This window comes from Diabrotica undecimpunctata, chromosome 7 (genome assembly GCF_040954645.1).
Source record: "Diabrotica undecimpunctata isolate CICGRU chromosome 7, icDiaUnde3, whole genome shotgun sequence".
In the NCBI taxonomy this organism is placed as follows: domain Eukaryota; kingdom Metazoa; phylum Arthropoda; class Insecta; order Coleoptera; family Chrysomelidae; genus Diabrotica; species Diabrotica undecimpunctata.
In genome coordinates, this window is record NC_092809.1 from 142157971 (window position 1) to 142174578 (window position 16608).

At 31.2% G+C, this 16608-nt stretch overlaps 2 protein-coding genes across 6 annotated transcripts in view; one reads left to right on the forward strand and one right to left on the reverse strand.

Annotated features, from left to right (window-relative positions):
• Nucleotides 1–5695: 5695 nt before the first annotated feature.
• Wwox (WW domain-containing oxidoreductase) overlaps nt 5696–16608 on the forward strand; it is a 36197-nt gene continuing 25284 nt past the window's right edge. Inside the window, exons 1-7 of one of the 3 annotated variants that reach the window (XM_072538406.1) lie at nt 5696–6059; nt 6341–6526; nt 6662–6892; nt 7814–8028; nt 8315–8637; nt 11357–11536; nt 12655–12784. In XM_072538406.1, coding sequence (XP_072394507.1) covers nt 5916–6059; nt 6341–6526; nt 6662–6892; nt 7814–8028; nt 8315–8637; nt 11357–11526 — 1269 coding nt within the window. In that variant the 5' untranslated portion in view covers nt 5696–5915 and the 3' untranslated portion in view covers nt 11527–11536; nt 12655–12784. Of the gene's footprint in view, nt 6060–6340; nt 6527–6661; nt 6893–7813; nt 8029–8314; nt 8638–11356; nt 11537–12654; nt 12785–16608 lie in introns of those variants that run through there. The other 2 variants (XM_072538407.1, XM_072538405.1) reach the window with 2 other exon arrangements.
• AdamTS-A (ADAM metallopeptidase with thrombospondin type 1 motif A) overlaps nt 11662–16608 on the reverse strand; it is a 545690-nt gene continuing 540743 nt past the window's right edge. For all 3 annotated transcript variants that reach the window (XM_072538404.1, XM_072538402.1, XM_072538403.1), the window contains one exon: nt 11662–16448. In XM_072538404.1, coding sequence (XP_072394505.1) covers nt 16362–16448 — 87 coding nt within the window. In that variant the 3' untranslated portion in view covers nt 11662–16361. The remainder of the gene's footprint in view (nt 16449–16608) is intronic.

The following is a 16608-nucleotide window of genomic DNA, read 5'->3' on the forward strand; positions in this document are numbered from 1 at the left end:
CTGAGCTGAAAAATTTGCAGTTACTAAGGGTCTCAGACAAGGATGTTGTATCTCTCTGACTCTATTTAAGATTTATATCTCTGCAGCTCTGAAACAATGGAAAAGGAAAGTCAAAGGAATGGGTATACAATTGAACGATCAGGATTACATATATACTTTACAGTTTGCAGATGATCAGGTGGTGATCTCAAATGACAAAGATGACATGGAATACATGCTTAGAAAACTAATTGAAGAATACCAGAAATGGGGATTAAATATCAATTTAAAAAAGACAAAATACCTCTCAATTGGAGCTGAAGCAGAACAACTCGATATCGATGACAATCAAAAAATAAATCCATGCAACGAATATACATACCTGGGCGTCATCTTCGACCGTAGTGGAAAAGACGAACGAGAAATAGAACATCGAATTGTACAAGCACGAAGAGCTATAGCATGTTTGAACGGAGTTCTATGGAGTAAAGAAATAAAGAAAAGAAAATGGAACATCTATGAGACAATGGTTAAAACTAGCCTACTTTATGGAGCTGAGACATGGAGAATAACCGAAAAATATAAGAAAAAGGTCGAAGCCACGGAAATGGATGCCATCAGAAGATCGATGAGAATATCAAGAGCAGACAGAATACGGAATGAAGTGATAAAACAACAAATGGGTATAGAGGGCACTATAGTTGAGGATATTGAGAGAAAACAGCTCATATGGTATGGGCATGTGAGCCGAATGGGGGACGAAAGATTGCCTAAAAAAACGATGATGTGGCAACCCCCAGAGAAGAGGAAACGAGGAAGACCACCACAGAGCTGGAACCTGGGAGTTAGGAAAGCGATTAGCGCTCAAAATCTGGACGAAGACCTAACTCAAGACAGAATACAGTGGCGTTTGGGAGTCGGACAACGTCGTAAGACGTTATAAAAACCGAATATATATATATATATATATATATATATATATATATATATATATCTTTTAAAGGTAAGATCATTTACTTAATTGTTTTTTCATATTAGATGTATCGCTAATAACACTCTTTTAGATGAACTGATGATGCTTATTGAACAATAGGCGAAACGTCTTCAATAAATAGATAAAGTAGCACAACTCTTGTCTTTTTTATCTCCAAATTGACCGAAAACATCCCATTCACTTACGAGTGCACATTTATATATATATATATATATATATATATATATATATATATATATATATATATATATATATATATATATATATATATATATATATAGGTTTGAATGTGAGATTTGGATTATGCAATCTACATAAAGTTAATAATATAATTTCATATTTCATCAGTTGACTTTTTCTATATTAGTAGTCAGTTAGACTTCTGGTCAATGTTCAGTTTATCATAGATGTTTGAAATATGCAGATCACCATGATTGTGTCTGCTCATTCAAGTTGTCATATGTCAGATGTCACTTTGTCATTCTCTCTCCTGCTGTCGTTCACAATGTAGCTTTTAAATAATTTTAAACTGTTTTTCCTTTCTCTAGTGTTAGTTTTGTGTAAATATATTATTTACATAACATTCATTGACGTGTTGGATAGCCTATATTTTTGAGAAAATTAGTCTAAAGTGTTATATAAATTTTTATCAACCATCAATTTCGAGTTTTTTCGAAGTTAATTAATCTTCCTTCACTTGAAAAAACGTAACGTTTCTTGGCTTATTTCAGATGCTCCTAAAGATGCTCTGAGAGCGAAAGTACTTGGGCAAGATTTAATAAAAAACTATGCTCGATATCTGCCTTTTACTTAAGTAAAGTTCAAGGCAATATAGATGTCCAAAAATTTAAAAACACGGTTCTGAAGTGCATAGTGTATGGTAAGGAATGATGATATTCACAGAGACCTAAAGATGCCTGCAGTCAAAGAAGAAGTCAAGAGGTTCGCAGATAAACAAGAAGATGACTCCACCTCAACGTCAACGAGGAAGTGCTGTAGCCTCTTGAAAATTCTTCAACCAACAGAAGGCTTAAGAGAAGGAAGAAGTTTGATCCAGTGCAATAGTGGAAAGTAGAAAATTAAATGCAGAAACTCGCGACGCCAATTTGTTCGTTAAGTTCTTGTTTCAGAAATATGAATAGTATGATGTCTCTATCACGTTGTTGTATCCTCATCACTGTCTTCTCTTAAACAGATGATAATATTTTGTATAAGTTCATATAGGTTCATATGATTTGTACACTCAAATAACTTTTGAAGGCAGATTTTTTAAGTGTTAGTTTATTATCGTATAAGTTTCTACAATAAAATAAAAAAATAGCGATAACAGACAGAAAAAATTATACAAATTCCAGGTAGTTTGTTAAGCATATCCTGGCAGCTTGGGTTACTGTGATAATTCCACAACAATAGAATATTTAAAAGGGTTTGTTTAATTTAACTGCTATTATCGGAATCACTTTTATAATGAGATACTAAAAAAATGACGAAGTACATTATACAGTATAAAAAAGTACCACTAATATGTACCAAAAAAGTGAGGGACACCCAATATCTATTTGTTTATTTAGAACTAAATTTGTATTTCGAGTCAATCTAATTTTTACTTTTTGAATTGGTAAAAAATGTTTTTCATCTGGTGTACCTAAATGTCAATAACGCTGAAAAATATTATACATGATTATGTTCTGCAAATAATATTCTAATACTGCAATATGTATTCACAAGATGAAAAACTGTTCAGGAGAAAATAAACATTCTCATTTGAAAAGTATTTATAGACATCAAAATTGCATTATTATACGTTTCCGTTGAATGATTTGTTATACATTTCGAAGAAATAGTTTAATATTGTTTCTTAAAAGTAGCTGTTTAAACCGTCTGTGTTTTTTAGGAATTACAAAAATTTAAATTAAATTCTAACAAAAGAACTTGGTTAATATAAACTCCTCATTTATTCTAAAAACGAAATTTAAAGATATATTACGTTAAAATCACGAGGAATCAGCAAGCCAGGAATAAATAAGCTAGAATAACGAATAGAGTAAACATGGCTGTTTGGTATGGTGGGCAAGTACAGTAGTTGGAGCAACTCCAGTCCATGGAAGCCAAAGCATTTAATATCACTCATACAAGAAGAAATATTCAAAATGTAATTGCTATAAGAAGAAAAAGTAAGACATCTTTACCAAATACGCTTAAATTGTTATCTAAAATAACTATCTACGGAACTATGATTTTTTTTAGATGTAAATTATTGAATGAATTTGAAATTCAAATTGAACGATGAAGAGAAAATTAGCAGCAGGAAAGGCTTATGACAATGAAGTGATTCAACAAATGCTGTAATTTAAAAGAAAATGCATTTAATGCATGCATTTTGATAAAAATGATATTTTCAATTCAAAATAAGAATAATAGGGGAAAAGGGGAAATAGTGGCCGCCTAAGCATTTTGGTTTATTTATACTGCTACATAGCTTTAAAAATTATACTGTTACTGTACGTAAATAAAACTTCAAACCTTAGTACTTCAAACTCTATTTTCGAAAAATTTTTAAACAGAACAAAAAAAAAATTAAAACGGTTTTTTAGACTTCTACTGGTGGCCATTTACCCGCTGTCGAGGGGTAAAAGTGGCCACTGCTACTGTTCCCCCCATTTAAAAAATAATTAAATTCAGAAATCGCAAATGTAAATTTTGCCTTCGAATCTGGTACAGTCTTTGTGTGCCCATTGGCCGCAAATGCTGCATTGGATCCAGAGTTCTCTGTTTTACCGAATTCGTCACAAATTGTGCAAATATCTTCGTTAACGTCCCTATCACGGTCATCGTCATCATCCTCATCTTTAGATGATATATCTTCTGTGATCTTTTGTGTTCTTATACAATTTCTTTTTGGAACTATTCGCGGACGACTGGACTCTTCGATGCCTATTTTTCGTTTGGTTCCTTTACTGGCTTTATTTCTCATTTACTTTTCCTTCTTTCGCTATTTTCTTCTAGAAGTAACTTCATTGGTGATGTCATTTCAAGACTGAACAATATCTGCCATCAAAATTAATAAATAAATCATAAGTGATAGATTAAACCTCACGATGGAAATAGATTTTTCTAGTTTTCCTTGGTGTTTATTTGAAAGAACGAATTAAGCGTCTAGATTTTTTAATTTTTCTTTACAAGACTCTACAAGTTTTAGTCTATAAGCAAAACTTTTCTATGCGTTTTAATACGCAAATATTGAATATCTTTGACACCAGTTTACTTTCAGTTCAATTTCAGAGTAAAAATAAAACATTTTTGAATGCTCCGACATACAAAAAGATATGGTTTTATTATACTTATAGAGAAAGAACGTCTTTTATATCTAAAATAAATGTTAACATATAAAATATGCAACGAAACAACTAAGTGTATAGATATCAATATTCCGGGAAATATTACAACCATATTTGTACCTGTTTGTTTGATTATCACATTAACAAATAAGAGATATCCGATTCTCATGACAGTCGCGTAAAATTACGTTAATAAAAAATGACGCAATAGTAGCACAATGTGTTTTCTTTTATTACTTATTTCAAAGGTAAAGTACTAATCGAGTTAGAGATAGCGGTGGTATGGCTCTCTCCATAAATCAAAGTTTGAAATTTAGTACATTATATAAACAACTCAAAAATTATTTATGATGGCACTACCGTTTCTCTGTTTAAGTCGAGACTGCTAGAAAAAACATCTGAAATACACCATGGTAACAAATGATTTCGATGAAACGGTAAAATAAATTTGATTAACGTAGTTCAAGCACTTTAGCACTCTCAAAAAAAGTTTAAAGAACAGAGCCTGCGATGGTTTGGTCACGTTAGATGTAGAAATTTTGGACGAAGTATACTTAGAGCTGTTAAAAGTTCGATGAAAAGAGAGGTAGGCCTAGAGGAAAACCGAGGAAAATATGGAAGAACTGTGTGGCAGAGAACTTTAAAGCGAAAAGTTTCAAGCAAGAAGACACGAATAATAGAAATAAGTTCGAAGAAGAGTAAGGAACAGCGATCATCGAAAAAGGAAAAACTAAGGAAGAAGAAGAGAAGGAACTCCAAAATATTGCAAATATTGTTCATTTCTTTGACTCAATTTGAATTTGATCGTAAACACAGCCATTAAAACAATATTTTAAATTATTACAAAAATTTTAGCGAATAATTTATATATATTTTTAATTTAATAACATTTTTATATCTCTTTGTTAATAAAATACTATATTTTTTGCTGTGAGTATATTTTATAGTTACCTAACTTAAGATAGATGTTTAAGAATGAAACATTCAGAAACTTTTGAAGTATAAACGTTATCTTGTGTTTTATCTTTTTATTTTTATTTATATGTTTTGTCTGTTTAAATTAAACACTCAGAAACATTTGATTTATAAACTTTATCTTCTTTCCTTTTTTCTTTTATTTTAACGTATTCCTTTATTAGTTTTGTGTGTTAAACATAAATATTCGGATATTCAAATATACATATAATATATATTATATTCGAATATTCAATCAACGTTCAAACCTAGTATTTTCTAAATAATGGCGAGAGCGCTATTTGTGAAATTATGGCAACTTTAATAACGCTTAAATGTATATAAAATTGCCTGGTAACTAGGTGCTCCGTTATTGGTTGAATTTTGACATCAATCTGATTCGGTGCAGGTCGCGTAGAGGCGGAGGCGCTCGCATTTTAAACTTAAATGGGCTAATGTCACTTGGGGTTTGGGGTAACCTTTGACTTTTTACAGCTGATACAGGATTTTTATATGTTTTTTATAATTTAAAATCGCAGGACCAGATTTTCTACAAATGCGGGCAATAATAAATACTGTTTCAAGTTTGTGGTTTGTGTAGTTCGTTTATTTAATAAATTTGTCACTGGGTTTCCACGCATTTTCCTAATATGAATCTACCTGAATCTGATAGTGAAGATGAACTACCCCCCGGCTGGGAGGAAAGGGTTACAGTGGATGGTAGTGTGTTTTACGCGAATCATTTAACGAAAAATACGCAATGGACTCACCCCAGGACAGGAAAGAAAAAGAAGGTATTTTATGGATAACTGAACTAATTAGCTTCATGAATATTTAATAAATTGATAAAATGTGTAATATTTAAGCACACATTTCATATCTTTAGTATGACAACTTTTTTTGTTGAAAATTAATTTGTAATTTCTTAAATTAAACAATATTCTTAAATTCTTGATTAAAAAAATAAATCAAAAAGATATTTAATAAGCTAAATCAAAAATGGAGTAATTTTTAGCTAATATATAGGATAAAATTTTTGTTTTTTATTTAATAATAATTTAAATCAACATTTTAGGTATCAGGTGATCTTCCTTTTGGCTGGCAAAGATGTGTTGACAAAAACACAGGAAAAGTAATTTATGTGGACCACGAAAATCGCAGAACTACTTATACAGATCCCAGATTGGCTTTTGCTGTTGAGGAAAAGGAACATGTGAACGATTACAGGCAGAGATTTGATGCTTCCAGCACGGCACTACAAGTAAGTTTTTATTACTGCTACAATTAGAACAGAATAATTATTACTACACCCCAACCTTCCAACTTAATGGCCTGCAACCTTACTAAATGGCATAATATATATGCTAATTATATAAAACTAATTAATTCTTTTAAGGTTTTACATGGAAGGGACTTAAATGGCAAAACAGCTCTAGTGACAGGAGCCAATGCAGGCATTGGTTTCGAAACTGCACGGTCCTTAGCCAAACATGGTTGCAGTGTCATAATGGCTTGTAGGAATTTAGCTGCTGCAGAAGAAGCTATCAGTCAAATCAGGGAAGATAAACCTGCGGCCGGTGAGAACTGTATAGCCATATATCTGGACTTAACTTCGTTATCATCAGTGGTAAGATTTATATACCTAAACAGCTATTCTTAAAATTTTAAATGAGGATACAATATGGGAGTAACATGAAAAGTATGTAACCGAATAGTGAAAAGATAAGTTTTTATTAAAACATGCCCTGTTTTTCTCAATATAATCTCTTTGTAATTAAATACACTTTTACTGGCGTTTTTGCAACAACTATAATATGGATTATACAAGTACAAGTTCCATAATATGGAAAAATCCAAATACCTCGAAAAGCACAATTTTTAGAGATAGGATATCTTTAATATAAAGTTTGTAGTATTTTTTTCTGCCTACACTAATTTTTTTTATTTAGCCTGTATTCAAAAATTTTTTAGAAAGTTTTGAGTACCTTGGTATATATACACACTCAAATTTCTAGCGACTTCTATGATAGAGCACTATGATTGAACTACAGTTTTTATCTGAGAAAAACATTTCTCAGATAGGTACTGAATGTTGTTCGGAAAAAATAGTTCTACCCTTATAGCCTGAAAATGCTTTGAAACGATTAAAAAGCTGATAAGGCACTTGCAGGGCACTCGCCCTAGGTTAGACCATGCCTGGTGGACCTGGAGATTGTACTGGTGATGTTTTTCTCGTAGTGAAGACACCATCTTAAGTCTGCTATCTTCAACTAATTAGGTCTCCACCAAATTTGAAGGTTACAAGTTTTTTAATTTAATAGATAGGATATTCTTTTTAAGCCACCCGGTATATTTCAACATAATTTTTTAATATTAGCATTATTAACACAACTATATTAAAAAATCTACATATACTATCTCTGCTACTCTGTATATGGTTTATTATTGCAAACACCTAAATAATCCGGGGATTTTAATGCTTTTAAATGTTTTTTCTTGTTTTATTGGATTAATTAGTATAATTAAGTTAATGGATTTTTGTTTGTAGGTACAATTTGCCAACACTGTTAAAAGCAAATATGACAAAATAGACATGTTAATCTTAAACGCAGGCGTTTTTGGTCTTCCTTTCAGTAAAACTCTCGATGGTTTTGAAACCATATTTCAAGTAAACCATCTGTCACATTTTTATCTCACAATTCTGCTCAGACCTCTGCTGGTCAATGGTTCTAGAGTTGTGGTAGTCTCATCTGAATCACACAGGTAATATGTTGATCGTTATTATAAATTTTAATGTCAAATAATGCACAAAGTACTCATTTATGCATTTATACCTCAGAATCATATTTCTCTCTATAATAGTAATAGTTTCCTAAGTTGACTTAACTTTTAAATAGTATATAAAAAGTTTCTATTGTGATACTTTTTATGTACTAATCAAATGCAGACAACTATAATTTTTCATCTTATTTCAGTTTTTCAGATTTCACTGATTTCATTCTACATAAATATTTATTTCTTGTATATAATAATTATTGCTTCCGTACAGGTTCGCCAACCTGACCATCGAGAATATCACCCCTCTGACCCTCTCGCCGGACTCCGCCGCCAAATACTGGGACATGATGGCCTACAACAACTCCAAACTGTGCAACGTCCTCTTCAGCCGCCAGTTATCTAAAAACCTCCAAACGTCCGGTATATCCGTGTTCAGTCTGCACCCCGGCAACATGGTGTCTTCCAAACTGGCCAGGAATTGGTGGTTGTATAGGGTCCTGTTCGCCATCGTGAGGCCGTTTACGAAGAGCCTTCAGCAAGCGGCCAGTACAAGCATTTATTGCGCCACTGCCATTGAATTAGCTGGAGTTACTGGTAAGATTGTTCTTCTACTATTACAATTTTAGCTACATTTACAGATATCCAATTTTTTATGCCATTTGATAAAACATTTAATTTTGAACAATTGTACTTTTCCCATTTATGCCGTATAAATACTTTCTGAGATATTCAAAATCATAGGTTCAAAAATAAGATTTGTAAAGTTCATCTTTCGTTACCTACTGTATGAATTACCCACTTGGAAATCGAAACATCAAAACATGTTTTTAATTAAAATTGTGATTCATTCTCATAAGGGAATGACCAGGTTTCAGGTCCATTTTTTATTCTAAAGACTTTTCAGCTGCTGTATATTGAAGCTATAGTTATTATTAACTTTTCAGAGACATACAAACATCTAAGGTTGACCTCACTACCAACAATCCTTAACAAATTCAGACCAAGCTAATATGATTTCTTTGGAAGATTTTGATCTGAAATGTTGACATTTTTTGAAAAAAAAGACTCTTTACTTGTGGAATGGACTTCCTGGCTTGTAATATGACAATTATTTGCAGTTATTTTGAAGAATTTTGCCTTGAATTGTTTTAAATTCCATGTTTTTAAAGTTTTGTATTTTAGTAGAATAAAATGAATTTTAAGAGCACCCTCTACAGTCAAAATATTGTGGTAATCTTAGCTAATGTTTTCTATGATATCAGCTAGGAGTTGAAATCCTCCTCAATAGATGGCGCAACTTGCAGAACAATTTAATAAAGGAAAAATTTAAAAACTTAATTTTTAGAATTAGTAACATCAGGACAAAATGTAGAGTATATAAAGTGATGCTCAGCACTACTTTAATTGCTGAATTTCGGAATTGTTCTAATAATTCTTTCCGACATCTATATATTTAATAATTCCCAACCCGATAATTTCAGTTTCTGGTTTCGAAACGTCAAAATAACGTATTTTCAATTAAAATTGTGGTTCATTCCCAGTTAATATACTAGACAACATAGAAATGGCGCAAGAAAATAGTTTTAGGTCCTATTTTCGTTCTAAAAACGTTCTAAGCCAGAGTATATTCAAATTCTCGTTATTAATAATCTTTTAGAGACATGAAATTCGGACAGATTCAGAAATGAGCTAATGTGATTTATTTTGTGAAGATTTTTGACATATTTTCTCTTTTTCTAACTAGACTACTTGTTGAATAAATTTCCTAGCTATAGCATGACAATTATTTGCGGGTTTTTTGAGTATTATATATTTTCTTAGCGCATTAATGACTAAATCATTGTTTTTGATAGAGATTTCATTTCCATTACATTTTTTGACTACGACAAATTCTTTTTTGCTTGACATAATCCTTTTTTCACTGATTTTTTTCTCTAACCTTTCACTAACCTCATCTAATCCAAATTTTTTGCAACGACTGTTTCATTTTCTGCAGTACATCCTTTAACAACATTAATTGTTACCTTTTCATTTCGTACAACCTTTTAGTTTTATTTCAAATTTGGATTTTATATATGCAGTTGTCGCTGATTACTTGACTATTAACGAACTGTTTAATACCCTTATTTTATGTTGTCGATCAGTATTTCCAATAAATTATACATTATTAACAGTAAATCGTTATTCATAAAGGTGGAAATAGTAGAATGTTATCTTTTAATTAAACAAAAATCTGTATAGTACCGTCTCTTGTCTCATTAAGATTACCAACGTAGTAGAGCCAAATAATTTTGCCCTCTTATCACAAAATCTGCATGAAATATCGATATAAAAATAAACACCAGGTATAATAAAGAGACTATTTTTAATACAGAATGACTCAAACGTCTTTTAGAGTTTGACATTTTCGATAAAACTGTGTAATGTCCAATTTTACTCAAACTATAATAGTAATAAATCGGTTCTTTCTTGTTATTTCCACTTGTTCTATAGATTATGCACCGAAGATTCCAGAAAGCTGAGTTTTGCCCAAAGAAAAACTGAAATACTTAAGTGTTTGTTCAAGGTTTAACCTTAGCTAGGTATATATTTTAAAAGTACCTATTTTGTGGTCCAAAACTTATAAGTACGAAGTAGAAATGCTGAAAATAGATTTGCAACTTAACCACAAAATTGTCATGATACTCCCAAAACTATCATTTAGTATCGTTTGCCATGATTTTTTCATGTTATTTGAAGTTTATGTTTTTAATCTGTAGGTTTAAAGGGAATTTGATTTATTTTGTCATAATTACATCAAGTTATTAGGCTTGAGAATGCCTTTGGAAGTTTTTTTGTATTTTAGTAATTAAAATAGATTTTTGAGCGCCCTCTATTGAGCAATAGTGAAAGAAATGTAGTTGATTGACGATCTTAGTAAACGGTTCCTATGATATCGGCGAAAAGTTGAGATACTTCTGAATAGATGGCACAATAATTTAAAAAAAATGTGTATAACTGTGGTTCAAACTGTGTAAAAATTCATTGTGGTACCCGTTTCTTGGATTGCAGAAATTTTGCAACATTTCAAATAATTATTTTCTACTTTTATATTTAATAATTCGCCTGATACTTTAACAGTTTTTGGTTTTAGCATGTGGTGTGTTTTTAGGTTAGCGCAGCCCAATGTAAAAACTTTAAGATATGCCCAAACTAACGTACCATTTGAGGACTTTCATTTGACATATGTCTTGACTTTAAATGAGAAATTATGTTACTATTAGTATAGTATAACGGTTGTCTGACAATAAACAACATATTAACATATTTTCAGGTGTTTACTTCAACAATTGTTACCAGTGCCAAGAAAGTCCTATGGCTAAAGACGACCAACTGGCAAAGGCGCTGTGGGATATCAGCGTCGAGATGATACAGAGTGTTTTAGGAAATAACGCTCCTGGATTGGAGAACGAATCCAAGCGGGCATTGGAAGAGGATCATTAGAGGATCAACGGTATGTATTGTAGATTTATTGGATTTTGTACGTTCATATTTGTGAATATAAAGGACGAGTCACTGAAAAATCATACAGTATTTATCGCTTCAGTGACGTACGAAAGGATATAATAAACAAATCAATATTTACAAATGTTTTTATTGCTTCAATACTTTTAGGGAAATAGTTTGAACGAAATTTTCCACAATGCGTGTTTAAACAGTCTCCAACTTGAAGTTAAAGGTAGTAAGAACTAAAAAATGCCGAATAAAATAAAATGTACAATATAAATAAATACAAATATATACAACACTGGCAGCATTCAATAAATTAAACAAATAAAAAATCCGGGTACATTTTCTAAGACTAGTTGGTTGATACAGGGTGATTCATAAACAAGGGGGATTATTTTCTTCAAAAATATCAATCTTAATTGCGGGGTGTAAAATATTATTACTTACTGAATATGTTTTACTTCGCCATCGCTCAGTTCATTAAAACGTTTTAGTCATCAGAGAAATGGTTTGTATTCCTAGATTTTTTAAAAACTTCTTTAAGTTTAACTTCTCGCGAATATCTACTGTTTTAGAGTAAATAGGGGACTGCAAACATAATACTCTCTTGTATTTAAATCTAGGCAACTTTAAAATTTTACTTTCTTTGGATATTTGTTACTTCAGCGAAAACTAAGTGTTAATGTACTTGCAAATATACAGTGATAAACTTAAACTCCAATATAACACATTTTACTAATCAAAGGATACTTTTCTGTAAGTAAACCATTATCCAAACAACTAAAACGTACTGAAGTAGATGGTAATCATGTAAAACATGTTAAATGGAAGGTAACATCTTTAACTTCAGAATTTACTAGTATTTGAGTTCATTAATCTACAGGTGAAATAAAACCAATTATTTATACAACACCCTGTATATGCGATGACTATGTTTAATTGTTACTACGTCAGGATGAATAGTGAAGGTTCTAGATTAGTATTAAAAACCGATTGTTTAATTACCACTATTACCTGAGGTAGTAACATTGAACAGTTTGTGTTTGTTTTACCTTATTCGAAATATATTAGTGAAATTAGCAGGCTCTGATTTGTTTGGTTTTAATGGGTTCCTGGTTTTAGTAACTTTCAGCCAGAAATATTTCAAGCGCTGTAGTAGAAATTCCAAAATAGATCTGACGCTAAGTACTGACCCTAGAAAATTGGAACATCACAACTGTTAAAATTGGTCGACGAATTTGGGGAAATAGTCATAAAATGCTTTTTCAAATAAAAATGTATGACTCCATTTTATCTTTTTGATTTATTCAACCTCTCTTTACCTCTTTTAGAAATATTTTGAGGTCTATATGTACAAATAAACAAAGATAAACTGCAAAAGGTCATAAAACGTCATTTAAATCCACAAAAATACAACGTGATTGCTAAAATGAATTGGTTTAGCAATTTTAACGCAACTTATATGTATTGCTGGTTGTCTAAATTTAAAAGTTGCCTTTTGTTTCTATTGTGTTATTGGTTGCCTACATTTGAAAATAGTGATGATTTCCTTCCATTGTTCTATTATTGGTCTTCTAAATTTCAATAGTTTGGAAACCAAGGAGAAGGGAGCACATAAATCTGAAACATTCAATGCATTTTATATTAATGTTCTTTCAATTTTTAGCACAACCGTTTTTTTATGCACATACAGCCTCTATGCTAAATCAAGAGAGTCTTTCTTCACAATCCGAAAAATGGTGACAAACTTACTATTTTCTAAACTTTTCCTATAGTTGTTAAATAGCAATCTTTATATCATAAAAATGCCGTTCCTTTTAGGTAACCTAACCTAACCCAACTTTGTGCATTAACCATTTGTCTTTCTGCAGTCTATTCTTTGAAATTCAGACTTTATATATGCCGAACGTTGTCTTATCGGTTTTTGGTGTTACTCACTATTACCAAACTGTTAGGTTATATTGTCAATCAGTCTTTCTATTAATTTATATAATATTAACCTTAAAAAATCGTTCATAAATAAGGTAATAGTACAATATTTGCTTTCAATTAAACAAAAGTCTGTCTTTAGTCCCGTCGAAGTCTTTTCCAGATTGTCACTGTTTCATACTCGAAAAATGTTACTCTGTACTTCACAACATATTCATATTATCTCGATATTTAACGTAAAACAAACACTTTGTGAAATAAATATACTATTTGCAATACAGAACAAGTCAAACGCCTTTCAGATATTTTTAATAAAATTGTCTAATGCCCAATTTTCCTCACACTATAACAGTAATAAATCGGTACTTTTTCGCTCGTTTGACTTGTCCTGTAGATTACGCAGACAAGAACCCTGAAAGCTGAGTTTTACACAAATAAAAATTGAAATACAAGTGTTAGTTCAAGGATTTTTATGCCCTTAGCTACAAATATATTTTAAAAGTATTTTGCGGTCCATAACTTAAAATACATCGCCTCAATATGAGGCAGAAATGCTAAAAATGGATTTGTAATTATGATATGATGAAGAAGAGTGTCTTAAGAAATGCATCGAGTTATTTTAATAGTATTGTACATTAATCTATAAATATATGGCAGTTTTTTTCGTCAACTTAATCACAAAATTGTCATGATACTCTCAAAACTTTTATTTAATGTAGATAGTATTTGTTTCCCAGGCATTTGCAGGCAGCTTTGTGTCATCTGAAAGTTAATTGCTTTGATATGTGGGTTTAAAGGGGGATTTAAGTCAAATTAGTGAGCTAGGCCAGAAAAACTTAGACGAATTGAAAACTAGGTCACATTTGATAACAGACATAAAACAATTGGCACAGACCAGGAGAACAATCAACAACTAGTTATGGAAGATATTTTTTCATTTTAAAAGAAGAGAAAATCATAAGGTAAAATTCGAAAATCCCACTTTAAGTGGAGAAAACGAGGAGGGAGGAAAGAAACACCTCCTTAGAAGAAGGAGAAAACCGTAAATAAGAAGCTCTTTTTTAATCTAATTTTCCAAGTTAAAATCTACATTTGAAGAGGTAACATCCATTTGATAATAAAGAAAATAACGTGAAGAGAAGTAAATCATAAAGATGGAAATCGAGGAAAATCCACTTGACACAGGGAGAAAATCTTAGAGTAATAAAATTAATGAAGTAAAAAAAAAAGAAGAACCACTTTTGAAGAGAAGGAAACAACAAGGAAATATAAAGCTATTTGGGAATTGAGAGAAAATCATATAGAAGGAGAGAGAAATGGAAATACGCCATGAGAAGGGTGAAGGGGGGTACCTCCCTTTGGAAGAAGCGACGATCGCAAGGAAGGAGGACAAAAATAAAATGGTCTCCAAAAGATAAGCCGAATTTGTTCATATCGGATTATATCGATCTAGTGTACAGATCGGAATTATACTATCAAATCAAAGAAAACTTTAAAAACTTCTTAAATAATATAGCCGCCTTGTTGCATTCAAATTATTTTTATTACCATTCCTAAAACCGTAACATTTTAGCAGGCAGTCGACAAAATATTACCCAAACAACAAATTACAAATCCATTTGACTTGAAAATTAGGAAGTGTTTTGGTATGGCAGTTGTTTTTTAACCTACTTAATTCATTACTTTTTCGCGCGGGTTTTTAATACTACAATACTGTGCAATTATACAGGGTAGATCAAAAACTTCCAACCTACAAAAATATATTTTTAATTGTAGTGGATTGTTACTGTTACTGTATATTTGATATACCCTGTATGTATTTATAATACGATAGAAGTCTTCTCGGTTGATACCATTCTTTAAGCGGTGTGTTATATTACTTTAAGCTAACAGAAAATAGAGATTTTTATAGTAGTCATTTAGAGAGTTGGCCTAGCTTTTGTCTCTAACGATATGGCACATAATTTTATCAAAAACAACGGTATATAATGATCGAAATACTTCTAATATATTTTATCTCGACCTTTGAGCGACCTATTGATATATATTTAATAGTCCTTTTAATTTTTTTACATATTTCTTTCGAGTGCAACCATTTTTGCATGGTCCTTCGAGCCGGATCGGACTATTTCCCTCACAATTTTCAGCTTTTTAGATCCTGTTTCACTCTTTTTTGTATTTTTTACCAATCATCATTACATCTTCTTCCCAGTTTACATCAATCAATTTTATAGATGTCATTTTTGGGAAATATTTATCTTAATAGTGTTTTAGATTGTTTCTTTTTCTTTAATTTATTTACTTTGGTACTTGTTTAATTTATAGTTTGATACTTTGTTTTGTATTAGTAATGGTTGGTTTAGAATAACTCAAAAAATCTGCAAGAACTCCTTACTGCTTTAAGAAATACGTTATTTTTAGACCACGTTCTCTAATTATTTATTTCTTTAACAGTTTTTTGAGAGATTTTTCGGTAGAAATAGTGTAGCTCCATTAGTTACAATGTAATATTGAGTATTTTTGATTTCGATATTTAATTTTATAATTTGTAATCAATAGAAACAAATTTGCCTTAAAATAATTATTTTTACTATAGCCATAGATTTTCTGTTTCGATTGCTAATATGCTGTACTATATATTGAATATAGAAAAATTTGTCATGCAGCACAGGTTTTTTTAAGATAACTTTCTCAACAACAAAAATAAAAACGAGACAAAAGCTAGTTACCATCATCTGAAATGTCAGTTCTTTTTGTATCGTGTCAAGTTATAAAAGACAAAAGCTTTTTGTACATCCACCGCCAATTGGATACAATTTCTGTGTAGTACAACCTTCTTGGACTTGTTGTTACGTTTTTGGTCTTTGCCTCTCATGAACACAGTGCGATGATTGAATTATCTAAGTGATTTCGACGGCTAGACCTATACTGGGATCTGGAACGCATTGACCGCAGTATCCTCCGCATTTGCCAGATGCAGTTGTGTCCTAGAAAAGGATAATGTGTTATTACAACTTTAGTTTGATCAAAGATCGACTACAACTTTAAAATGTCTAAAGTAGGAGAAAGAATAATATGTTAAACAGCTATAAATATGTTAAAAGTGATGATTCATGAACGAAGTTGAATATTAAGTAGTTCCTAATG